This window comes from Corvus cornix, chromosome 3 (assembly GCF_000738735.6).
Source record: "Corvus cornix cornix isolate S_Up_H32 chromosome 3, ASM73873v5, whole genome shotgun sequence".
Classification (NCBI taxonomy): domain Eukaryota; kingdom Metazoa; phylum Chordata; class Aves; order Passeriformes; family Corvidae; genus Corvus; species Corvus cornix.
In genome coordinates this window covers 32206561-32233963 of record NC_047056.1, presented here as the reverse complement: position 1 = coordinate 32233963, position 27403 = coordinate 32206561, and the positions used below count along the sequence as shown (strand labels likewise).

General features: G+C 35.5%; 1 protein-coding gene across 6 annotated transcripts in view; it reads left to right on the top strand.

Moving 5' to 3' along the window:
* The window catches only part of CEP170 (centrosomal protein 170), a 95620-nt gene that overhangs the window by 21616 nt on the left and 46601 nt on the right, over positions 1-27403 (top strand). For all 6 annotated transcript variants that reach the window (XM_039568249.1, XM_039568248.1, XM_039568251.1 and 3 more), the window contains exons 2-9: positions 3003-3148; positions 7968-8057; positions 11898-11976; positions 12544-12602; positions 12719-12881; positions 15520-15654; positions 23604-24080; positions 26745-27388. In XM_039568249.1, coding sequence (XP_039424183.1) covers positions 3044-3148; positions 7968-8057; positions 11898-11976; positions 12544-12602; positions 12719-12881; positions 15520-15654; positions 23604-24080; positions 26745-27388 — 1752 coding nt within the window. In that variant the 5' untranslated portion in view covers positions 3003-3043. The remainder of the gene's footprint in view (positions 1-3002; positions 3149-7967; positions 8058-11897; positions 11977-12543; positions 12603-12718; positions 12882-15519; positions 15655-23603; positions 24081-26744; positions 27389-27403) is intronic.

Below are 27403 nucleotides of genomic sequence, written 5' to 3'. Positions count from 1 at the left end.
AAACAAAGGCTAGGCAAGGAAGAGAGGTTTTAGGGTAGGACAGTGAAACCTCCTAGAGCATCCTCCCAGCCCCTCAAAATGCTCAGTGCATGCATTTCCTGGGCTATAGGTGGGGTCAGTGCATGTAACAGGATTGATAATAAGCATTCATGAAAGAAAAAAATTGCTTTTTGAACCCTGTGTAACCTTTTAGTATCCATAAAATTTCATTGCAAGAATTACCATGACCTAAATTTACTCTGTGTAAAGAGCCACTTCTTGTGATAATTTTGCACCTGTCATATAATAATTTAATGTGGTATCTCCTAGGCAGTGAAGCATCTTTCATCCTTGTATTGTTCAGAATACTACAGCCAGAGCACTTAAGACAGCAGTATATTAAAAACGTTATAAGCCTCCATAAAGTTTTTGGGGTGCAGTGTAATTGTCCACATACTGTCTGTATGACTAATAAGTGCACAGTTCCATACCCAATTTTTAATGCCCTTTTTTGTTCTGATATTAAGCAACTGTTGCTACTGGATCTTGTTTTCAGCCAGTTTTGCTATGCAGATTCCAGCATAGCTCTGATCAAAGGCATTGGTTTATTCTAAAGAATACTTTAAAATAAAATATGTATCTGGGTTGATGGTTTCTTGCAGTTGAGACAGCAACTGTTTGAAAAGAACAACATTATTAAGTTCGATAGAACTGGTGATGGACTTTTAACTACAAATGTGCTGCCAAGCTGTATGGCAATGATTGCTCTGTATAATACATTTTTTAAAATTTTTTGAGATAGCTTAATTTAATCTGTTTGTTGTCAGGCTTTATCATTTGTGGGAAGTTTGGGGTGTTGGTTTTTTTTTCCCCTAGCTCTGGTTGCTGACCTACTTGTCTGTTTTATAAATAATAATAGTTTTCCTCTTTTAGAGTCAGTCTGCCTGTGTAAATTACAACATAGTTTTTACTAAGAAATTTTTCGAATTTTCTAATTTTTTTTATATCGTCTTGGAGATTTTCATATGAATTTCCAATTAGAGCAGGAAGGCCAAATGGTGCAAATGTAATTCTGATAAACAGATGGGAGATTTTAAAAGGTAGTAAAATATAAACAGTATGAGGAGCTTTGATATTGAACAGCATGCTTGCTGTCAAACATCCGTTTAATTTACTTGTTAAAATCTGGAACATAGGCTGGCCATTTGTGATACTTCCTTTTCCTTTCTTAAAGGAAACTGAAAAATGTCATTTGATTGACCCAGTTTATCTTGTAATTTTAAACTAGATTAAATTAAAATTAAAAATGTTAATTTCCTTCAAAGGTGCTGAAAAAGCCATTTTAATTATTAAAACGTATTTAGTAACTACATCACTTTAAGTTTTATTTCAGCATGTTCTTATTGTAGATGTAATTTTTAATCTTTTTAGTTTCTAGGAATAAAATATGTTAGAGATGCTGTACTACTTATGTTGAGTCAGATAACATTAAGTGGATAACATACATTTCACTTGAATGTGTTGTGATACAGCTGTGGGAAAATAATTCTATTGTAAGTATTACTGTAGAAGAGAGTACTGTTGCAATACATATTTACTTTTTTATTGAGTAACTCTTCAGCAAATTAAGTCATTCTAAATTCTTCCGTGTGGACTGCATTAATTTTTTTAAACTGGATTGGCAGCTCTGCTGGTACATTTTAACACCTGACATGGGATGCTTTTGACTTAACTGTTTTTTAAATATCTGCTTTGTCATGTCACATGCAGTTTTGACTTAAACTTAGTTATCTTTACATGTTTTAGTAATTTATGGTGTCTCCTTGATTGTAGTTTGTCTGATGGCATAGTACTGGCATTGTCATTTTATTCAGTGTTTCCATGTTAGCCTTCGTTTTGAGGACCTCATTGAATTCTTGGTACTATTCAAGAGTACGCTCAAGTCCACTTCAGGCTTATGTCTACTTACAGTACATTTGCTAACCTTGCAGAAATTCACTAATTGACATATAAATAGAAGAGAAGAGAAATGCCAGCTATTTGGTATTGAGAGAAAAGCAGGCTGGTTGCTTTCGATTTTCTTTAGCTTCTCTTTTAATGAATGCAGTGTGGTTATGAATGAATGAAATAATTGCTTTGGTTTGCATTTCCTTTAAAAGAGATTTGGAATACTCCTAAAGGTTTTTTCAACTGTTAGCCATTGAATTACTCTGAAGAGAGCTTTAATCATATTTTTGTCCGGTTTCAAGTGCATCATGTTATGTGAAGAAGTTTTCCATAAAAGATGCTATCCAATTTTATGACATTTTAAATAGCTGTGGGTTTTTTCTTCTGTTTTATGGAGTATGTTGGACTTTTTATTGATAAATAAAGGTAAAGTTTTGTAGGAATGCTTCTTTTGGATTTAATACTTACAGATAACTTCTAATTTGTTCATTTTGCTCTGCTTTGTTTACAATACTAAATACACACTGTTAAATTTCCAATATACACATTTTATCATGAAAATCTGAGATGAAATAGAAGCAAAAATTCCACCAATTTAAAGCTCCTTCGATTTGGTGCTGTACAGAGGACTTGAGCTTTAAGTCAGATGAGGTAGTTCTTTTTCACAGGAAAATGTAATGACACACTTGCAAGTTACTTGCTGTACTTTGTGAATGTTTGCCACATTGTTTATTGGTTGTGATAGTGAAGCATTGTTCTAGCAATTATCTTAATAATAAGCGGTCAAATGCTGAAAGCTTTCTGACAACTTGACATACAACTTTGGCATTAGCTAGCTGCTTGTTCCTCTTGCAGAAGGTTACCAATTAAATTTGCCTAGTTGCATGAAGCAGAGCCTGAGAATATGTAAATCTGAAGGCTGTCTCTTCCTGTGATTGCTGGATTCAGTACATGGTATTGAGAATGCTGTCTTTTCAGAGGCTTTTTGTATTCTGCTCACAGTGTTTGCTGAGCAGAAACTGTAGCTAAAAATAACTAAAATGAATTTCTCTGTCTCTGTTTCTTTCTCACTGCAGGATGACGTAGCTTTGCCAAGGATTTATCAGCTAAGCAGAAAATGAGCTTAACATCCTGGTTTTTGGTGAGCAGTGGAGGCACCCGACATAGGCTGCCACGAGAAATGATTTTTGTTGGAAGAGATGACTGTGAGCTGATGTTACAGGTAATTGTATCAGCCTTCCATGTGCAACTGCTCAGATCGTGAACTTAATGCACCAGCTTCATGCATTCCTTTTGAAAAATAAATTCCCCGGATGTTGGGGGAACAGTTTTTTCGAAGAATCTTTTGTGTCCATAGAAAAAAAACTTAGTTTAAATGTATTGCTATCAATCATAACTTAAGCTGAAGTTACTGCTTAAGTACAGAGAATCACATTTTCTTTGTATAAGTCACATGCAGAATGCAAGAATAGAAGATGGAATAAATTTTGCAATATGACCAGTAAAGTAAGTAGACTGTTTTCCATAAAATGTGATAACGTTAAGAGAGCTGGCTGCTTTTGAAAGGAGCCTTCTTTTTTCAGCAACTTGTAATCTAATTTAGTCACATGACTTGATGTAACTCTGTCCCTATGCCCTGATTGTGTTGTACAAGGGAAAATGAAATTAGTAGAGAAGAGTATTTCTCTATCTCTAAGGAAGTTGAATGACTCAGTTTCAATAGAATTGAAAATACACAAGTCAAAATAGCTTGATCCTTCAGTAACTTCCTCAACTTTGAGGATCACTCTGTGGAACTCTTAGATGTGTGTAGCTGTGTTGTTATGTAGCTACATTGCACGCACTTTGCCCTGTCAAAGCTGTAGTCCTCTGAGCTGCCTTTTGCTAAAATACATTTTTTTGAATGACTAATGGTAGTATTTTGGGAGTTTATTCTTAAATTTTTGTCTTTGTTTACCATAGAGCTCTTAAGAAGATTGAACTTCAAAACTAATATTCTCTACCCTTCCTACCATTCAATAAAGTATTTTTTTTTATTTTTTTGTTCCCAAAAGTTGTGTATGCAGCCATTATTGGCCAAATTAGAATCTTACTTGCAAATGAAGTGCCATGAGATGTAATCCTACGTGTAATACTCAGAATGTAGCATCTCTAGTAAACTGCATTTGGCTCTTAGCCTCAGAAGGCATTCAGATGTTTTATTGGTGATGTTAGAAAGCAGTTGAAAATACTCTTAATTTCTCTTTAGCAGCAGATAGGATGATGTCTTGGTAATTTATGTGGGAAGTATTAAAAAAAAACCCAAACAAACAAGAAACACACAGATAAACCCACCAACATCCAAAACAACAAAAGAAAGGCAACCAAAATGCCCCACCTGACTGGTTCCAGCCCAGTAGGTTATAATCCAGAAATGCTTTTATTTTACTAGTAACTTGTTTTAGAGGGCTATTGTCTGTGAATAAGGGAGTTTCTTCTTTCTCTGCTGTGCCATCCATGGTAGATCAGTCCTTAGAGTGAAGCATTTATTCTTTTGTGTTACTGAACTTCACCTTCAAAGGTAGCTGCCTCTTTGATTAATACTGTGAATAGCTTTGAGTTATTTACAAACATTATTTGTTGTGTATTTACTTCAGAGTTAGTGAAAAAAAATCAAGGGGCCTGGTGACTTCCACGAATATTCTTTTTAGCCTGCTGGTATGTTAGGTCTACATGCCAGCATGACTGTAATACCACACAGTGCTTCAGGGGGAGGAACCCACCCAAAGAAAAGCTAATAATGTGTTCTTGTTCTGTATGTATAGCTCTTTGTGCAGGACCTTCCTTTCCACTCTTGACAACTTGGTTGTTCTCTTATTGCAAAGCATGTGGACAATGCATGATGAAGAAAGCAGAATTTAATGCTTTTATTCATAATTGCTTGACAGAAAACATGTTATAAAGGCTTTAATGAAAAGAGTTTCAACTCCGTTTCATGCTTGATAGACCTCAGATCTGTACCTAACACTGTTGTTCTAAGAGACTTTGTTCACATCTGGGAATACAGATTTGCCTTTTTTTAATAAATAAGGTGAAGTCTTCCTGTTTAGCTAGCATCAGCCTGCTTGTGGACAAATACTAAATTTTCCCCTTCTTTCACCTTTATGGTTAGAAATCTTTTTTTGAATGTTGATGGAGAAATCATCTCCAAGAAGATAAAATACATTATTCACAATATCAGAATTATTTGCAAAGAAGAATGCATTTATTTTCTGTATTCTGAATATTTTCTTAGTAGTCTGGATTGAATTGAAGAGTATCTATCTAAAATAATACCATTTACAAATTTTTTTTAAACTGAGGATGGAGTTTTCCTCTTTATATTCATATGGCTCTTACTGCAGTTATTCTGTGATTCTTATTTCTGCAGTCATATATAAATCTTTGTACTGGATCTGGCTGGTTGGTGGGGATTTTTTAATAGAAGCCATTACAGTACTATGTTTTGGATTTGTGACCAAAACACTGTTGATAACACACCACTATTTCAGCTGGTGCTGTTTCAAGGCATTCTCTCACTTTGCTCTTCCTACACACCCTTGACTGGGGGGGTGCACAAGAGGTAGAGAGGGAGCACAACCAGGACAGCTGATCCAAACTGACCCTGTGACATATAATGTGTTGTGTTTGGCAATGAAAACTGAGCAGGGGGTCTTTGGGGAGGATACCCATTGCTCAGAGATGGTCTGGGCACTGGGCTGCTTGTGGGAGGTGGTGATTGCCTTCTCATCGCTTGGTTTGTTTTACTTCTTCTTCCTTCTTCCTCTTTCCTTTGCTGCTGACACTTTACCCATGAGTTCTTTCCTTTTGCTCTTCCTGTTCTATCCCACATCCCGCTGGGGCAGCGGAGGCTGAGTGAGCAGCTATGTGGTGTTCAGCTGCCAGCCAGGGCACCGCAGTCTTATTAAAAGGAATTTTAAAAGCCCTTAAATTTGAGTGGAAGGCTGCAGTAACTAAGCCAAAGGAAAAAAGGCATTTGAAAGACTTGCACAGTCTTTGCACCTGTAAAGACCAGCTGAGATGAATAAAAAATATGTCCAGTTATATGCAAGTAATCTGAACCTGAGGAGAACTGTAATGTTCTTCAGAATTTCAAGTGTTTCTGTAAAAGCCACGGTCTTGAGTAATCATTCTTAGTATTTCGGTTGATGTGACACAGTATCATGAAGCTTTGGGGATCTTTTTCTGTCCTTTCTGTTTTAATTTATTTTTAAGAGGATGTAGCACATAAAGATAATTAAATAAATTATTATTGATACAGTATGTATTTGAATAACAATGTTGAAAGACGTTAAAATTTTTTTCAATAGCTTAGGTAAAAATAGGGTAATTCTTGGTGCATTGGTTCCACTTGAGTGTGGAAAAATGTAATCTCTGGTTGATATTGTGGGCTCAGCAGAACATGCACATCAATGAATTTCATTGTATTGAGATTGTTTTCACTTGAAAGGTTACTAAGTTAGTAGAAAATGAACCGTGTTGCTGTGTCTTCATCTGCCATTAAAAACACTTAACTGGTGTAGTATATTAGTGCAGCTTATAGTGGCAGGGAACTTGTTCCTTTGTCTATCTCTTCCTTATTCTCCACTCCTCTTTGATATCCTGCCCTCCCACTATACCCCCCAAAAATGCAGAGCAAAATAAAAAGTCTAAAAATAAAATAGTAAGTATAAGCAGAAGAACACTTATTTTACTTCTTTGAGGAGAAAGCAAAACAGTCAAAAAATTACATGGAAAGGAAGAATGAGAAAGTAAATTGGAAATAAGGAAAATAATAGCAGCAAGTCTCAAGAAATAGAGAAGGAATGAGGTGATAACTATGGGACTGCAAGAGAAAACATTTCCTTAGGAGTAGTAATTGTATGTCTTGATGCCTTGAACTGGCTAGTGCACCGGTAAGGCAGGACTCCTAGAACTGGCAGACCACAAATGCTGGTACACAGAAGTCTCAGACAGAAATGTACCATTCTCTGTGCAATACAGTCCTTAAAAATGAGTTGAGTAGCAAGGGTAGAAGATGCAAACCTGAAATTAGGAAGGATGCTGGTGGAAGGAATTTGCTGCTATGCAATCATGTTGTGACAGTGCACTAGCAGAATTACTGGCCAACGTGAGATCAAGTGTGGGCAGGTGGAAAAGATGAGCTGTGGTCTCCATTCACTTGGGAACTCTTGTAGATGTCCAGGTGCTGACCATATGCATCCATGTAGGAGCCATACATCCAGCCCCATCTCCCTTGCTTGCCGTCAGCACCCCAGGCTGCAAACCCTTGGCCATGAGTGAGTGCTGAAAGAGGGACTTGGCTGTTACGGAGCTGCTGTTCTTGGATGAAATAGTAGCAAGGATTGTTCCTCATCTGTGTGGTGATGTTCAGATGTGAAGTAAGAATTCATTAAATAAATAAATAGATACTGAAGTGCTTAAGGAAGGACTGAGAAAGTCAGAACTGATGGGAATAGTAATTCAGGAACTGCTCAGACATTTAGTGATGAGGCTATAGCTAATTGGTTCAGGAAATTGACATCAAGGAGAAACAATTTGAATGCTTGTATACTATGGTAATTATCCCAGATGCGTGACAGGAAATGGTGTGTTTCAGAGAGAGCAGCAGCACCCCGAATCGTAGTCCTGATTTGAAAGATGCATGTAATTAAGGGGAGAGAGTAAGAAATAAAGTGAAGTTGATGATATTAGATTAAACATCATTGATACTAGAGTGGACTGAAAAAAAGAAAACCTTTGGATGAGATATACCTGGATCTGACATCATCATATTTAGGGAAACATTAAGAAAATAATTATTGTGATTTAATTTTAGGATTCTGCTATGGGTACCTGATTTGTGTTAGAGATTGTCTTTTTCATATGTGGGACTAACTTTTTTATATAATTTGAATAAATGTGCTATGTAGAAAGAAAATAATCACACTGCTCTAGGAAACAGCCATAACCACTTCATGTGGTTTTCAAATACCTGTTTTATTTTCTTTAATGTATTTTAGTCACGGAGTGTGGACAAGCAACATGCTGTACTCAACTATGATGCCTCTACAGATGAACACCTGGTGAAGGATTTGGGCAGCTTGAATGGGGTAAGTTAACATCAGAAATGGATAGCTCCTCATAGTGTTCTGTATCTTCGTTTTGGGATTTCTTTGAGCAATTATTAATTGTACATTAATACCTTTTTAATGCAAGACTGGAAATGGGGGAACATTCAAAAGGAGAGCGTAGTCTTTGCAGGGGTTTTCCACTGCATGATTTTTAAAGGACTGCAGTTAATTCCAGTAATAAGGGACCTTGGCAGTAGGAAAAGCTCAGAACATTAAAAAGGAATATGTTATACTTCTGTATTTCAGAATTGTAAAAAAAAAAAGAGAGTCTTGTATATACTGTGTAAAAACACCAACGTATTTCACTCTCTAAAATGTACGATTATGGTATGGATTTTATTTCATGTGCTATTCCTTTTTCTCCTGCTACAATAGAGGAAAGAATGTTGAACTGTACTTCATATGTGGAAAAAAATTAAGTATGCAATAACCATGTTGTATGAAAATCCGTTTAACTAATTTAGTTTTTCAGAATCATTTTTATTAAAATCTCTATGAATAATTTGTGTCAAGTAATTGCAAACACAGGAAAAATCCAAAGTTATGAGAAAAGTAAAGATTCATATGACATTTTATGTTTTAAGGCTTTTCTAGGAATTGCATATTCAGTAGTCTAGCTAAGCATCACTTATTATAAAAGTTCTTAATATTATAGCAAATTATTTAAAATGTAGTAACTTTGTCATAATTTTGTAGCCCTTTCAATACTTCTTTATGAACTGTGTATTTGCACTAGTTACGGTTGTTATTTTATAACTTTAAATGTTTGGCTCTGTCATGAATATGTACAGAATAAAATCATGAGTTCATCTGTGACTGCTTATTTGAATAATACTTAGAAAGCTACTGATAGTGAATGGTTTTGTCAAATGCTTCAATAAATTGAAGATGAAGAAGAACTCTCAAGTTACTGCCTTTTGATCTTGTAGTGCATTTCAAAAAACTCTGTCACTATCTCTATTAGCTTTTCTGTGTTTTAAGGTAACTAACTCAGCCTTCCAAGGAGTCAGAGTCTCAACTCTACGTGAAACCACTGAAGGGCTATATCCTTTGAACAGTTGTAGACATACAAGGACTTTGGTCCTTAAATATTTAATATACTTCTGTATTTTCAAAGTCGGTGCACTGTTTCAAGCCAGTGATGAAGAATAAGTTCAGCACATAGAATTTTTTTGCTGACTATTTTATTTTATTCCCTAATTCTTTAACTCCTGTAGTCAGTAGGCATATCATCAGATTTTCATTGCCATGTCACAAAACTGGAATTTAATAGAAATATATGTTAAAAGGCCTTCTTTCAACTCCTTTTTTTGCCTCTCATAAAGAGCTTTCAGTGATTTGCTTCACTTGATCTAATTCATTCTCAAGTTTGAGGTGAAGCTTCTGTTGCTTTAGAGCTGTTTACTCAGAGACATCAAAGGAACTCTTTCTTCCCACGGTTTTGGGACAAGGAATATCAACTCAGAGGAGTTCAGTCCTTGCTCTTTGTCTTCATAATGTTTTCCTTACTATCACTTTCCCATTGTGCTTTTCTTTCATACCTCTGCCCACCTGGTTTCCGGTTAAAGGAGAAAACACGTTATTTTTGTAACACTATACTTAATTGTGTGGCAGAACAATGCCTCAGTACCATATAGTGAACTAGGTAATAATTCTTCTAGTCTAGCTGCTGTTTTCACTGAGAACACCATGTCCCTAGTAGCTAAGTGCCTCTTCCAGTGCTTCAGCAGCTTCTACCCTTTCTTATTTTGCATACTTCATCGAAAGATTTATTTTGCATCTCTCCAGTTGGTCCCATCTCTTTTGAGAACAGATGCATACTTTTCTTAGTATACAGGACTACTCCATTCCTGGTGTGATGCACTTTAACCACTCAAGATAGTTCAGAGTTTAAGGGCAGATGGCTAATACCAGTACTTTTGTTTTGAGTGTTATGAGTCTTATGATTTCACAAGCTGAACTGTAATTGCACCTGATTCCCTAATGCCTGAATATTCTTATATGTATGGTTGATTCACACTCAGTTCAGTGAAAAGGTTACAGGAGTCTTTTTCCTGGACTTCCAAATCTAGAAGCCTTTATCCTGGACATCTCGATTTGAAAATAAAGCAAAAGTAAATTTGAGTCAGTTTTACATGAAGTAAAATTTTATTTCTGATAGTCTATTGTGACTCATTCTGGACAGTCCTGGGTTTTATTCTTTTTGCCATACAAAAAAGATGAAGGAATTTTTCTTTCCTGAAGAAAATGTGTGCAGTTCCTAGTATGTAATGAATATTTCTCTAGTATCAGTAGAATTCAACTGTACTTTCTCCTTTGACTTGTGAACTCAAAAACATACCAGAAGAAGTATTAAACACGCATGACTCTCTTGAATAACATTCTTCTCAGGAATATTTATAGGATATCAAAGTCCTTTCACACTGATGTTTCAGGACTGGATTGTGAAAAGCTTAGCAAACTTTATGAAGGCTTAAAGACAGTTGACTCTCACTATTTGAGGAATAAACTTTAGAAATCATGTGAATGGAATGATTTAAAGGGGAAAAGAATTCCTTATTTACACGGTAACTAGCTTTTTCAAGCTAGCTTTGTCTTGCATCCCAAAGCATGTGATGAGATTGTAAAGCTCCAGTGGCAAAGTAACTAAGACTTGGTTGTTGTTTGCCATCAGTTCAGTCATGAGCATGAGGATATTGGTAGGCTGCACACACAGCCTTTGGAGTTCTCTGCGTTGGGTATGCTGCATGCGCATGAATTTCAGAAATCCAACCTGGGAGGAAAAATGCATACATTCATATATACATACATGGCTGCAAGGTGGCCTAAATTTTGTTGGTTTACTAAAATTTAGATTGCCTTGAGGATAGTCTTCACATGGGTTCTTACCCTGGACTCTCAAAATGTTAAAGTGAAATAAGTATGGCTGAAACATTACTGAAAGTTTCATGCTTACAAACCATTAAATAGTTGTACCTTTTATTCTTATTTCCCGTGGAAGATATTTTCTGTGAAGTAGGTAAATAATTTTTTAAATAATGAAATAAACATTGTTTTCCTTTAGAAAAAGAAAATTAAATGGAAGATCTTCTTACTGTTTTGGGGAAGGAGATTGTTTCTTTCTAACCACAGTTCATTTCATAATAGACTCATATGAGTGATAGAACCATTTAAAGATTCAGATTCTTGGCCTATTTAATTATTCAAGTTTTTCGAACTTCAAAGTGCTCATAAAATTGCATATTTCAACCGTTTCTTTGTTTAGAAACATGTACATGTTGTAGAATTTTTAAGTTAGAAGTAGAATGATCCTGTAGGGTTGCAATATACTGAATTCTTATCGCTGATTTTTGGTGTTACTCAGATGCACTGACTTGGTCCATGTTTTCCTTAAGTCCTTTGACAATGATTAGAAATAAGCTGCCTCAGAACTCTCATATCTAATGCTAAATGCTGTACAAATATGATGATAAATCAATTCTGGCAGTTAATTGGGTTTGAAAAAGCAAATTACAAGAAAAATAGTAAGTGGAGGTGCTAATTCAAGGGAACATGAATCAACACTTCCGTGAATCTTGCTAACAAGATTAAACGTGCAAGGAATTTTTCAAGGCCAGTGTGCAACTTGGTTAGCTACTGGTGTTTCACTTTTCTTTTGACTTAGTTTATTAAGTATCTGGCAGTTTGAGCTTACGGTTTCCTTGTGAATCACCAGTAGAAAATTTGTGGTGCTGAAAACTTTCTTATGAAATTAAGTGATCTAATTTTATTGTTTGGGAATTTAACAGCATTTCTTTCTGTCCTCATTTCTTTTTGTAGACATTTGTGAATGATGTGAGGATTCCAGAACAGACATACATCACTCTGAAGTTAGAAGATAAATTGAGATTTGGATATGATATCCTTGCCATAAAAACGCACAGTATCGGGACACACTTTTCTTGTTAGAAGTATGGTTGTGTTAAGTGAAGGGTTCTCATTACTACAAAAATGCCTGTATTAGAGAAAATCTCAGGGTTTAGAATATTCTTCCTTGGTCTGAACTATTGATAAAGTGCATTTCATTTTCTCTTGCTGCAAGAAACCTCAACTTTCAATTACAATTTAGAACATAATGTGTATCTTCTGTGTTGCTAAAAAGTACTACTTTTCTTTGAGGCAAATGCACGAATATTTGTATCACATGCAATTGTATACCAGTAGAGAAGATAAGATTACAATTAATTATTCAGTAATCTACTGAATGGAAAAAAAATGACTTGTATTGTTATGACACTAAGGTATCCACTCAGTCTTCTGTTTACAAATAGTAAATAGCTTCATTTGCTTTGATGAGTATGATAGTGTATGGTATCCTAAAGGCATCACCATTCTAGTGGCATAATAGGCTGCACAATTGTTGCTTTTCTGTAAAATCCTCTTGTGAATTCAGAATTTTTTTAGTATTTTCCTTATCATTTCCTACATACTAATCTTTTTACTGTGGTCAGGGGAGAGATGAGAGTCCCTGAAGAAGCACTTAAGGTAACAGTGTGCAGTTCCTGCATGTTTTTCTGCCATTGTGTAGTTATGATAACATAGGGATTTTTTTTCCCATTCTTTGAGGGTTTGTGTTTTTTTCTCTATTTAATGTCATATAGCATGAAAAATTCACAAGCCAACTCCAGTTATCCCAAAAATCTTCAGAGGCAGAAGGATCGAAACAGAGCAGCTCCAAAAGTTCAGAGTCCAAGGTAACAGACTCCACAGCTGAAGTGCACCACAAAACTACAGAAGCCCTGAAATCTGAAGAAAAATCAGTGGGTAAGGTTCATTTTTTTTGTTGCAGAAGCACAAAAACTTGGAAAGGATGTTAATTTGCTTTGGTAGGATGCTCGTGAAATTCTGGAATAGTAAAGATTTCACATATGTGAACTTTTAACCATACTTTAGCTGTAAATAATAATTTTTGGAAGTTAATTTCTACCTTTTTTACAGTAACATTCAAGTTTTAAGAAAATTTTTTAAGAGAGATTTAATCAGCATTTATAAGATTTTTGCATGTCTCTTTCCCCAAATCACAAACAAATTTTTAGCATTTGTGGCAGGAAAACGCTATTTTTTGCAGTTTAACTGAAAGTGTTTGTTCAGAAGCAGTTTGTACTTTTTACCATCACCATTACCAAGTGCACTTTTTTTTCTTTGGTTGGTTTGGGTTTTTTTCCTTTTTAAATGGATGGGAGTTTTTTTTGTTTGTTCTATAGCTCCTAGCATTCATTGTTAGATGTGTCAGGATATATCCCAAGTGTTCTATTGTGGTTTAAAGATTTTTAGGTACTGTAGTTTCAGCCTTGTTTCTGCATCATCTTTCATAGTTATTTAATGTGTCGTGGTGGCTTTGCTGTGAGTAACTTCATCTGGGTTGTATTGCATCCAGCTCTGGGCCCCCAGTATGGGAAAGATTTGGACTGTTGGAGTGAGGCCAGAGGAGGGCCAAAAAGATGAGCAGACGGCTGGAGCAGACAGGTTGTGAGATAGAGTTGTTCAGCCTAGAGAAGAAAAGGCTCCAGGGAGACCTCACAGCAGCCTTTCAGTACCTAAAGGGAGCTTGTAAAAAAAGAGGAAGAGCATATTTACACAGGCAGATAGTGATAAAAAACTCGGTGGAATGGTTTCAAACTTAGAGAGGAGAGATTTTGATTCGATGCTAGGAAGAAATTTTTTACTGTGAGAGTAGTGAGCTACTTGAACAGTTGTTCAAAGAGTTTGTGGGTTTCCCATACCTGGAAGTGTTTGTCAAGGCCTTGAGCAAACTGGTCTGGCAAAAGACCCTTCCAACCCAAACCATTCTCTGATGAACTTAAGCATGAGGCTTGCTGAAGTGTAGTGGATATAACCACAAGAATGAGAAAGGGATCAGGTATTGTTGTTTCCTTAATATGGGACTGTCTAGGTCAGATTTTCTTAGGTCAAGGCTGTACAATTTTGTTTAGGTTTCAGGTATTCTTCCAGAAGACTCACTTCCCTTCCCCACATATGGGATTCTGTGCTATACCTGATTAATCTGTTTGGTTTATTGTCTAATCCAGCATCCTGTTAAGCATACATAAAGTAGCGCAGTGGTGGGGGGTTTATCCTCATCTTCTATTTTTCTTTTCACTCTTCCAAAAATAGGAGTCAGACTTAAGGATAGGGATTTATATTTGAGTACAACTCTCAGAAGCTTTTTGGGGATTGATTCTCACACTATTGCTATATAAATGCATATCTGTTCACTATTGCTAATTCAGTGCACAGGAATAGAATTATGGAATGGTTTGGGTTGGAACAGACCTTAAATAACACATATGTTGCATCCCCTTGCCATGGCCAGGGACAGCTTTCACCAGACCAGCTTGCTCAAAGCCTCATCCAACCTGTCCTGGAACACTTCAGAGATGAGGCATCCACCAATTCTCTGTGCAACCATCAAGTTTTTAAAAACAATGTAGTATTGACGAAGGCACAATGCTGTGTAAAAAGAAAGTACTTAATGTCTTAAAATCGTGTTGAAACCTTTGGCATGGCTATGAAATCATCTGTGGAATGCAAGTGTATAAAATACTGAAAAAAAAGTTGATATTCCTAATAGGTAAAGTAACAGACAAGCTCCTAATACAGATTTTAACAGATGATTTTTTTTATATAAAGACTCTTTAAAGTATATTCAGAACATCTGTATGATGCTAGAATATCTAAATCTCCGTAGGGTGAAGTATTCTTCCAAAAAATCGGATCAAACCTAACCCAGCCAATTTATCATCAAGTTAGAAATTCTAATTATTATCAGTGGGTTTTTTCTTATTTAATTTTTGCATTTAAATGTATTTAACCGTGCGTATAGCACTTCTAATTGTACTGTAATTTAACTAATACCTTTAAAAAACCCCAGCCTTTAAAACTGGTTGTGCTTAATAATGTTTTACACACAAGGTACCTTTCAGCCCTCCGTAGTAGCTGTCAGCAATTTGGAACCTTGGCAACACTGCAAAATTTGATCAGTTTTTCATGGAGTGAGTTCAGATTTCATTGGAAGGTCAATGTGGGTAAGAATGAGAATCTTCTCACAGAAATAGCAGCAAACAGCTTTTAGGAATGTACTGCTCTCTTGATGACTTCAAACTGAAAGAAGAAATAATATTTACAGTTATATCAGGGTAACAATAAGAGATGCCAGCTGCCTTTGCATAAATATTTGTGCCAGAAGTTTTGATCAGGTCATTAGTAAGCTTTTATATTTAGAACCCAGATCAGTTGTCCAGCCTCCAAGTTTGTTTTGTATTTAGGCAAATGCATGCAACCATTTCACTTCAGCTTCCAGGAGAAATGATCCAAGCAAATTACTTTCTCTTCATGTTATTTTGACCTAAATACCACAGCTAAACAGAAAAGTCATCTCCTCTGCTTTGGGCTGATTTTATAGATCTTTCTGCCATGCCTCGTGGGACACCTCTGTATGGACAGCCAGCCTGGTGGGGTGAAGATGAAGCTGATGAAAAAGGTGGTTGTAAGCCAGATAGCAAGCATGAAGCAAAAATGCCTGAGACAGGGGCTTCGGGTAAGTCAGTTGTCTTATTTTGTTTGGTTTATTTTTCTCTTTACTGAACTGCATGTATTCTTAATTAGGGAACTAAACAGATATTAATGTCTGGAAGTTTCACAGTTTGCATAGATGAAAGCCTGTTAAAACTTAGGGTAGTTTAAAAATACATATTTTGCGAGAAACGGTGCATTTCCAGAGATCAATTGCACATGTGATGTGTCAGTTTTCTAGTATATAATACCATTTTTCTATCAGTAAGTATATCAAGTAACATTGCCTGAACCAGTGTGTCCTCTTTTTCAGTTTAATCCGTATCTGTCATTTTATATGCATAGGAATATTTCATCTGAAAATAAATGGTAGTGTTTTATATTTGTGCCTGACTTTTAGCTATATAAGGTTATCTGTGCTAACATTCTCTTCTGTAATTCAGAAATGCTGTATTAGTGGGAATTGCACATCATAGTTCTTGAAGTAAAGATTTGAGCAGTCTAAAGTTAAACTGGTAATGTTTATTTCCCCATAACACAGACCTTTTTATTGGTTAACTTGTCTAGACACAGTATGTATTGCCAAAACTTCTATCTCAGTGCCTATAATTAGGCTTTTATATCTATCGTCAGGCATATAAATAAAGTGACTGCTATTCTAATAAAGACAGTAACTTAAAACTTGCTCAAGTTAGGCCAAAATTCAACCATGTTTGTTTAGCTCTTTAGACACACGTTTAAGGTCCAACAGTTTTAAGTTTGCAGTTTTTTAAAGTACTTTAATTGAGGTGAGAATTTCTCTTTTCTGTCATAGTACTTGCCTTGGTTAACATGAATCATATTTTGCAGGAGCTGGAGGGAAGTCTAAAAACATGTAGATCAAACTAAATGAACACTTCAGTGTGGTGAAGGCAAGGTCTTTGGAATTAACTTTTTGCCATAGCCTTTTTAATGACCTTTTTCATATTATTCTAAAGTTGTCATCATTCAGACAGTAGGGTAAATCCATTAAGATTTGGACTAGTATAAAGAAACCAGATGAAAACATTTAAATTCGTTTTCCCTCATTAAATACAGGATTATTGAAAAGTAATATCCTAAAGTCTGTGTTTTTGATGCAGTGCCATGCCATTAGCAAGGTGTGACACAAGATGCCAGCTGGTATTTAGTAGTATGCCTATTCTTATTTTTTATAATTTTAAATTGCTTTTTCAGAAGCATCAAATGGTTTACATGCTCATGTATTTATTTTATCAAGAGATTTTTCGGCAAGTGACCAGTGCTTCTATCTTAGTTCCTGAGTTCCAAGAAAAATAAGATTCCAATTTGTACTCAAACTAATCATGGAGATGCCATCTGTTTCAGCAGTAGACAAAAATAAATTTGTTCTAGACTGAACTTCAGTAATTTTTGACATGATTTGCTTGTAAGTCATCATAAGGTAAATGATGAATAGAGAAAATGTATTCATATTTTCTGAAGTATTTAAATTTTTTTGTTTGTTTTCCATATATATACACTGTAAAAAAACTAAATTTGGGCCCAAAGCCTTGGCAAATACATTTCTTCCTTTCTTTTTTTCAAAAATATTACAAATTCCTTTTACTTATGTTGTTGCTTTTGTTTAGCTATGAATGTATCTCATTAATAGTATTGATCTAACTAGAGTGTAGGAATAGGTTTTATTTCCTCAAACTGAAAAACTTATAAAGCTGCAGGAAAGGAATTCAGTTTGAAACAAAATACTAAAGAATAGCTTAGGTGAAAGGAAGACACGAGAAAAAGCCAAAACCTGATATTTTTGCAAAACTTTAATTTGTGAGGATGTAGAATTACAATTCCTTGTATAGACAAATGATTTATTTATTGTGATCACTTAATCTCTGAGTAGACACTAATTGTATGTTCTACTAGTCTGGTTTTTGACTGTTGCAGATACTTTTTAGTAGTGTTAGCAGAGTGTCTGAGGGGAGAATCCATATAAGAGTTGGCATTTGCTTCTATGGACACTTCCACAATCTCAGAACACTGTGTCTGTGTAGAAGTGTGCAAAAGACATTCTGAATGTTTTCATGCAATTATAAAATCATAAGGTTTTTGGGCTGCTTTTGCCTACAATTGCGTTCTATGAAAAGATCAACTTCTTTTCAACAAATTACTATGTATTTTCTTCAAGCACTTAGGTTTTATAATGTAGATTAATATAATAGTAGGAAATCACTATGAAGACACACTTGTATGGAAGAAAATTGGAAGCTTCACAAGACTGTCATGCTTGAATATTTTTAAAATATAAGCCAGCTTTAATAAAAAATGTTCAAGATTGGTGCAGTTAATTATTCTTTCATGGGTTAAATTGTACTAAGTGTTTAAAACTGATCTAGGACATGCTTTTTAATATAAACTGTCTAAAAGTAAGTACATTACAGGTGAATTCTAAACTAACTCAAATCAATAAAGTCTAATAACATTTTAACAAAGTAATCCTATTAAAAATCTTTTGTAATGCCTTATTGATTTATTACATGATTATTTACTGAATAGAAGACTTGAATTCTAAGAGATGGGGCAAGGTTTAATGAGGAGATTGAAGCAGGAGATTTGTTTCTGTTAAGCCAACTGTAGACAATTAGTCTTTACAGTCTCAGGTTAATAAGATTATTTCAATGTTACTGTATTTCTATCACAACACAAACTCACTAATGAAAATTATTTACAAACAGAGCAGAATAGTCTGGAAAACTTTGAAAAGAAAAGTCCTTTCTACATTTTGCAGATATCTGTAATGCTCCAGTTTAATGATCCATAGGTCTACTAGTCTCTATTAAAATGAACAGTTGTGTGTACATCTCTGGTGTGACTTTCTGCTGCAGCTGTTAAATGTCCATGTTATTGGCAGGTTTATGGGGTGTGTAATTATTATTATTGCCATATGTTACACTCTCACTTCCTGGGAAAGCAAAAACTGCATTCTCTGCTGATCTTTGTACTAGTTGTAGAATTTTATGTCATTAATGCCTTTACCAGAAATCTAAGAAAAGACAGAAAAAGGTTTTTAAGAAGACTTTAGGAATCTGAAGTAATTCTTTCCAATTGGCATGAATTTAATTCCAGCATTGCACAAGAAAATGTCAGATTAAACATTCCTTGGATTTAAGAAACAGTGTCATTTTCAGGTTAAGCAGGCTGACGTGAGAAATAGAAGTGTAATCAGTGTGTGTAGATTACACGCATTGTAACGTGTGACACTTAATCAGGAGTATTAGCAGTTAAGTTCCTAGAAGTTTGTTCTAGAATTTTGATGAGTTTTGTCTTGAAATACATGCAAGTGCTCCATATAAGGCTTGCTTTGCAAAGCTCTAGCAGTACATGTGCACAGTATGTCATGGGGAGCTTACAGAACTCTTTAGACCACTCACAGCAATATATTTAAGTAAGATTAGTTTGGCCCTTTTTTCACTTAAATTCCTTTAAAGCAGGTAGTTAAATGATTTATTATGAGAGATGGGGATTTATATACAATGCTGTTTTATATTTTTATTTTGAAAGAGCAATTCTGATTTTTTTCGTAAGACTGGTTATGAAAACATTGAAAGACAAAGGTCTTCATATTCAATACTAGGTGGATCATTATATGTATTTATTGAAATCTTGTCTTTAAGTAAAAAATGAAAAGTCTACTTCAGTGACAAAGCAAAAGAAAAAAACCCTGAAATGTAAGTGGGAAATAAAAAGTAGGAATATGAAAAGAAAGAGGAAGGAAAAAAAGAAATTCTGTTAAGTATTTGAAAGCACTAAATTCAACTTCTTTTATTACACATACCATTGCACAGTCCCAAATATAAAGCTAACATTAAAAATATTTTGGGGTGTTGTGTAAATATGATATTTTGGCTGTTTCTTATACCTGCTGCAAATGAATATATTGCTTCAGGTTTACAGACATTTTTTCCAGGAAGTGCTTTGTGAATTCCAGAACATTTTCTTTTACAGGTTTCGTTCTTAAAATTGTATTTTTTAAGCAGAAAGAAAAGAGCATTACTAAAAATTTGAAGATTGTGCAAAATACTTTCTGAGATTCCCTATCATTGCAGATGATAACATATTAATATACAAAGGCAGTTTTACACATCTGAATAGCACAGACACCTATGATTTTTCTTGTCCAGGTTAGCAGGTAAAATGTTAAGATTCTGACTACTTGTGTGTGTAACTTGAGAAAAAAGACTTAAAAAACCCCAAAAAGTCCTAGAAAGTGTAATCAATTCTGCTAATGTCACAAAGTGAATGTTGCATTTCTGATGGTCATCTCTGAATACAATAGAATAGAACAGAAATCCCCAAGGTTGGAAGATACCTTCAAGATCATCCAATCAAACCATCCAGCCAGATCCAGATGCCTCTTGCACACCTCCAGGGATGGTGACTCCACTGTAGTCCTGGGCAATCTATTCCAATGCCTCACCACCCTAACAGTGAAAAATATTTTTCTAGTATGTAATCTGAATCTCCCCTATCTCAGCTGAAGGCCATTTCCTCTGGTCCTCTCACTGCAGGCACTGTAGAAGAAATTGGCCCCCACCTCAGTACAGCCTCTTTTCAGGGAGTTGTAGAGAGCGATGAGATCCCGCCTGAGCCTCCTCTTCTAGAGACTAAGCAAACCCAGCTCCCTCAGATCCATCCTGTAGTAAAGGATCTCCCTGAATCTCCCGTTGGTTAAGCTGATGGTTTCCTCAATATTACATAGTTTCCCTCCTAGTCTCTCCTAGACTGGTTGTTTCAATAATAGTCTCTGTACAGCTGGGTAGCAGCTACCAATTATTGCTTCCTTGCTTGCCTTGTGGAACCAGTTGCTCAATTGTCTTTTATAGCTCTAGACCTTTGAAGAGTGAGAGCTCCCTTTTCACAGATAATCCTGTTAGTTTTTCTGCTCCTTTTCTTTTAGTCTTGCCAGTTATGAAATCTCTTCAGTCCTTGAAGAGATTGCAGTTCACAACCTACCCATCCCCTCATTTTCCCAAAACTCACTTGGGAAAAGTTGCCTTTTTTGCTATATGTATACTATGCTTATTCTGTTTAAAAAATTACGGAGCAGTGGCAACTACTATCTTCAATATTTGCTTGCAGTTTTCTCCTAAAGGTGTCTGTATTTAGTCTGATATATAATTTCCTTCGTCTTGGCAGATGACATTTTGTAATAGGATTTCAAAGGTAAGGCTGTTTTATAGATCACTCTTTGTAATACTTAGAAAGCTGTAAGGACTTGCATTTAGAATCTGAGTGAAAAATACTGAAGGGTGGTTCAGATCAGGATATGTATTAATTTTTTGTTTCCTCATTGTTTTCTATTCCTTATTTTAATCAATTCTGATGCTTTTAACTCTTCTAAAAATGCAAGTACTTCTGACTGAAAATAGGATTTTTAAGTAATTAAATTTAATACTTCAGGTATTTTTTTTTATATAATTGTTAAAAATTTTTCCAGTTTAATAAAATTTACAATTTAGTTGTAGTTCAGTTTCTTGCTTCATTTGAATAAACTCTGTCTTAATTTAGATTCAAACTATATACTGGCATCTGTTTAATCAAAAATATTGGAATCAAATACTGTCCATATTATTATAGTATAAACAGTTGATTTGAAATGTTAAATTTGGTGCAGACAAGTTTCACACAGAAATTTTTTTATGAAGTCCTTCATCAACGCTGACAAATCAGTGTGAGAGATCCTCTCACTGCCGTACATCTGATGCAGTTTGCCTACAGTCTTACTATTTTCAAGAGATGGTAATAAACCAACTATTGTATAATTACGGAAAAATACTATGTCTTGTGTGGCCAGCAGGTTGCTCCTGCCTTGCCCCAAAGTAGAAATAATTCTCAAAACAGATTATTAGCCAGTTATCTTTTTTGAAGGAGCATTGAACACTCTATCTGGCTTAATTATTGGCTACAGGAATTGCATGATATCGTTGACTTGAAGTTCTGAGTAGATCCATGTGGGGGAAAAAAAAGTTGTCTATGAATTGGCTGTGTGGTGGGTTACTCTCCTTTTTGGTGACTGTTTCATATTGTAAGGATTCAGGCTCTAGGTTTGATCCTACTACAGCTTGATCCATTCGTGCTTGTTAGCTACATGAAACAAATGGAGCGTGATGATGGTTTACCTAAAGTCTAGGAGCTGCAAACTGTGATTTTTGTTTATTTCTTACATTCTCTATATGAACAGAGAAGTTTTTTTAATAACCTTTGCATCAGTAAAATCGATTAATTCTGTATTGTGTGTCTGCCGGGTAAGTGTTTTCAGGAAGGGTATTAAAAAGGCATTCTGTTTCCCAGGGAGGGAGGTAGTGAGGTGCTGTTGTAGTGCCTGAAAACAACCCCACAGACATGAGGCAGCTGATGGTGCAGTGAAAAGCAATAGCTAGGGGATTCTTAGAATCCAACAGCACAGTAGAAAAACCTGTCTGAATTCTGAACATGTTTTGTGTTTTAACAGCTACTGGTAGAAAAAAAAAAATTAAAACTGCTTTGTTACCTGCACTGGAGTTATTTTATCCAATGGATATCCAAACATTGCAATAATAAAGAATGTGTACTGCTCTTGTTTTCATTCAATAACACTTTTTTTTTTACTCTTCTAGCTATTATTCTTTCCCTTAAATAGTTTATTTCTCTGTATCACACTACCATCCTTTTTTTCTTTTAATTTTTAACCTTTTCATAAATCCTCACAAGAAGTATGTGTTTCTGAGGAACAGCATAGGTACATTATTCCATCCTGCATCCTTTACCCTTTAAATTCCTGACTTCAGTATAAATGTTTCTATTGCTATCTTATTGCATAATAGGTTAATACACAAATATTAACTTTCTCAGCTGATGTAGTATAGCTTTTTTCACCCAAAATCAATTAGTTGCAGGCTTATTTCTTTGCTTGGCAACCTGAAATGATTTCTTGCACATCTTAATGTGGTTCATGATAAATCGCTTAGCAACTATTCTGAATTCTTTTGCTGGAATCCAACGTGCCATTGCTGCTAATGTCTCAAACTTTTTTTGCTTTTAGCACATCTCTGCACCAGGTATTTTGGCTGATGTAGTAGTTCATGGAATGCAGTCAGAAGGTTTGTTTCTTAAAAGCACATTGGTAGCTTTGCTGCAACCACAGGAAGCTTTAGCCTTCATTTAAAGGCTACACAGTGGAACTTGGAATTACTACCCTGTGCTTTTTCTACTTTCTGCTTTTTTTAGCCAGTGAGAGTATGGCTTGCTAACATTCTGCATGCTTCCAGCTATTGTTCCTTTTTCTGTTCATCTACAAACTATGGCAACAAGTAAAATAAGAGGACATGACAGTAAAATTTAGCTTCATTCTTTGGTTTTATCTTTTGTAGAAACATAAAGGGTTTGAATTCCACAACGCTTTCCAGCGCTTAGCAGTGTTCAACTTTCCAAGCCAGAATTAATGTTTATCTTGCATTAATGTGTGAATTATTTTTCTGAAGAATTTGGCCAAACAAAATTATGCTTTCTATCTACTGCAGGAGATGGAAGATCATTAGCACTTGTTTTGGGAGCACCTTGATTTGCTGTTTTCTCCAGTAGAATGGAATTGCAATAATGATCAGCTCAACAATTTCTCTGTTGTGATTTACCTGTTTTCCATGTTCAGATAACTCATCTGACCTTTAAATCTTCTAAAAATATTTTGCTTGCACTTTGACAAATTCTGAGTGAGCTTTTTGCCACTTTGCACTTTTCACAGCCGAAATTCAAACTGCCTTTTCATTAATACTTTTGGTATGTAATTCTGGAATTATTTTTCCAGAACTATGGTGCTCAATCTACTCCACAGTCTTACTGTTTATTCCAGAAATTACTCAAGTGGCCTTTATAGGAGTTCAGAAACTTCTTGAGGAGCCTGAAGTTCCCAAGTATTGTGAAATCTGTTTTTTTTATTTTTCCTAACAGGATGCAGCACAGATGCCAAGCAATCTGAGGAGCAGTCTGCATCTGCAAATGAAGAACTTTATCCTTTCTGTAGGGAGCCCAGTTATTTTGAAATCCCTACTAAAGAATGCCAGCAAGCTTCACAGGTAGCAGAGAGCACTATTCATGAAATTCCCACAAAAGATACCCAAAGCTCCCACACAGCAGCTTCTGGGCACGCTTCCTTTACCATTGAATTTGATGACAACACTCCAGGAAAAGTAAAGATCAAAGATCATGTGACAAAATTCACGTCAGAGCAGCGTCATAAGTCGAAAAAGCCTTCTTCATCCAGTGGTCAGGACCTGCCGGGGCTTCAGACGGTGATGATGGCCGCGGAGAGCAAAGTAGCAGATTGGCTTGCACAGAACAATCCTCCAAGAATGGTGTGGGAACCGACAGAGGAGGATTCCAAAAGTATTAAGAGCGACGTTCCAGTGTACTTGAAGAGACTGAAAGGTAAGTGAATAATTCCAGCTGTGCTTATTCTGAAAGCAGCAATTCCTCACCAGCATGCAGTCAGAGGATCCCTGAGCCCTTGCGGAGCTCAGATGAAATCACAGATACTCCACATGTGTGCAAGGATCTGGGTTGGGAAATTTTTTTGCTGAATAAAGTCTTACAAAGAGCATAAGAAACCAAATGCTGAATCATCTTACAATCAATATGCTAATTGGATATGTTCTAGGATGGCTGAAAACATCAGATATTTAAACATTGATCTTGAAAAAGAAAAGGAGAAAACCCAAACCTTAGTTAAATTCTATATATCTCACTTTTTCTCATGAATTACTTTAAAAAGCTGAATTGCTTTTTAGAATCAAAGCTCTGAAGTTCAATTTACACTTTTAGCAACTCTTTCAATGGCAGTGCTGTGAATATTTATGTGTTGTAAGAAAATCATTTATGGCAAAGAATACATCATATAGTCATTCTGCTTAGGTGGATCATGTTTGGTGGAGTCAAGTTTGAGTCGGGAATCAGAAATAAAGCAAGAGCTTCAAGTTTTATACTCAGCTTATGGAATATTGTATTTATATGAGTGCTGCTGTTGAATGGAGTTCCAGGTGATCATACATGTTCATTTATTGCAGACAGTGACATTTCAAATGAAATTAAATGTTACACATGACAAGCGTACTTTCTCTTGAGTGTCACTTAACAGACTAGAGAAGCAGGTAGTCTTGATGTTCAGAAGAAGATTCCAGTACCATTCAGACTTTCAGAATGAAAACTTCTGATGAACTTTTTAAGTCTCTCTTCTGTTTTTAATTTCAGCAGGTTAACCGTACAATTCTTGTTTTCCTTGGCTCTGCAACATTATCATGTCTAGTTCTTAAACCAGCTGGGACTGGGTACAACATTCTTTGCCTTATTGATGAAAAGTCTGCTTTCTAAGGCTGGCTCTTTCAAATTAAGCTAAAAATAAAATTCTGGAAGCAGAATTAGATTAATGTGCTAGCATAAAGATAATAGTATATTATTTCTTCCGTTGTAAATCACATTCTTTGGCCTTCATGTAAATGTATTGGATTCATGAATGTTCTTTAACATACTAGCCATGACACTTTGATAAATAGAAGGGGCTTTGCTTATAAGCCTCTTCCTGGCAGAAACTCCTCAAAGTCTGATTAATTTTCATCTGAAAGAGGTGTAAGTTATGGGACGCATATGGCCGTAATAAATATCTGCATTTTGTAATATCCTATGGGCTGTTTGTATTCTCATTCAGTAGTTGTATTTTTAGATAGCAAATATACCTAGGTGCTTGGAAGACCGATTTTTTTTTAAAAATCAAAGCTTATTGGGTTTTTTTTCTCCTCAGCTTTTTCATATAATATTCTGTACTGAAGTTCCACTGCTAAAATTACATGACTTTCATTGTGGTGTTGATACTGCTTTAATATTATTTGGAAGTATATGAATCATCACATCATTTTTGTAGGCACGATTCTAATAAATAGAAAACAGGAATGTAAGTTGGGATTTCAGCTGTATTTTCAGTGGTGTTAGTCTGATAAGTAAGATTAGCTAGTATGTAGTTACTATTTAACTGAATAGTAACTGCATATCCTAACAATTTAAATGAGAAAATGTTAAAAAAGTCTATCCTCTGGAGAATCAAAAATACAGAAATTATATTATGTACATATATTTATTTATTTTTATATATATATGAACTCTTTTAACTCTTTTGGATCAAGTTTTACTCATATATATATATATATACATATATATGTATATATAAAAATATGAGTAAAACTTGATCCAAAAGAGTTCAGAGAGGGTGAAACTGTTCCTTCCCAGGTACTGAACTAAAACTTAGGAGCATTGACACTTTCATTGTACAGGAGGTTGGTCTGTGTTAAATGCACTTACTATGTGTAGGTATCCAGCCTTCCGTGCATTTTCAGGTATCATTGCAAAGTACATTTGTAGTGTATGATTTATGAAATATGTAATCCTTATTCATAGATCTCAGAGTAGTTTGTGGAATGAATAAGTAATAACAACCATTTTACATGCACACATCAGATGCTGAGTGGAGTGAATTATGGAAAAACTCATTGTTCTTCTTGGAAAGAGTAATAAAGAATTCAATCCAATTTTAAGTAGACATTTCTCATGATAAACTGTTGTAAATGTGGGAGGAATCCAGCAATATGAACTGGGGCTCTCTTTCCACTGTCTGAAGGACTTTATTAAGGTTTTCTTTTTCCTCTTAACCCTGCCTGGAATGTGTCAGTAGTCATTTGTAATCAACTGGCTCTGTAACAAAATTGATATAATTCAAAAACATACTATAGTACAGCTGGTAAAATACTGGCTTTTGTATGTCACTGATTTCACAGATGAGAATCTTGGGGAAAGGATACTTCAAATGCACTGCTGTTACTGATCAGCTTCTAAATTGTTTCATTGTTTGACTTGTAGCAAGTTGATGGCATTTCCAGGAACTGTACCAAATTTGCAGAGCCAGGTACTGTAAGCTGTTGGAGTCTAAACAGAAATCCAGTTTGAAATCATTTCCTTCCTAGTTCGCTGCTTGCATTTTTTTGTATATGTTATGTTGAGGTCTTTCTTTGTTTCACTGTGCTGTATATTATTTTGCTTTGCCTGTAGGGAATAAACATGATGATGGCACACAAAGTGATTCAGAGAATATTGGTGCACACCGGCATTACAGTAAACGGGCAGCACTTGAAGAACACTTAAGGCATCATCATACAGAGCTGAAAAAGACACACCAGAAAGTCCATTCCACAGAAAAGCAGCAAGAGCAAGCTGGTTTTAGTCAGACTGCCTTTATGATTGAGTTTTTTGATGAAGACCATCCTCGCAAGAGACGTTCTTACTCTTTCTCTCAGAATGTAGGAGCTCTGTGCCCAGAATCTCCATCTCCAACATCTCATGCACGAGCTGAAAGAGTGAAACCTGCATCAGGAGAGAAAGTCCCTTCACCTGTGCAAGCTAGCTCATCACATCACAGAGCAGTACATGGTGTTCATGCCAAACTTCTAAAACAGAAATCAGAAGAACCCTCTGCTGCATTACCTGCCTTACAAGCTGCATTGTTAAGGAGTTCAGGAAGCCTTGGCCATAGGCCTAATCATAACCAGGAGATGGACAAAAAGTTGAAGAGCCAACAAATTTCTGCTGCTGCTGAAAAGGACAATGAGGATGACCAGAGTGACAAAGGTACTTACACTATTGAGTTGGAAAATCCCAATTCTGAAGAAATGGAAGCCCGCAAAATGATTGACAAGGTGAGAAACCTAAAA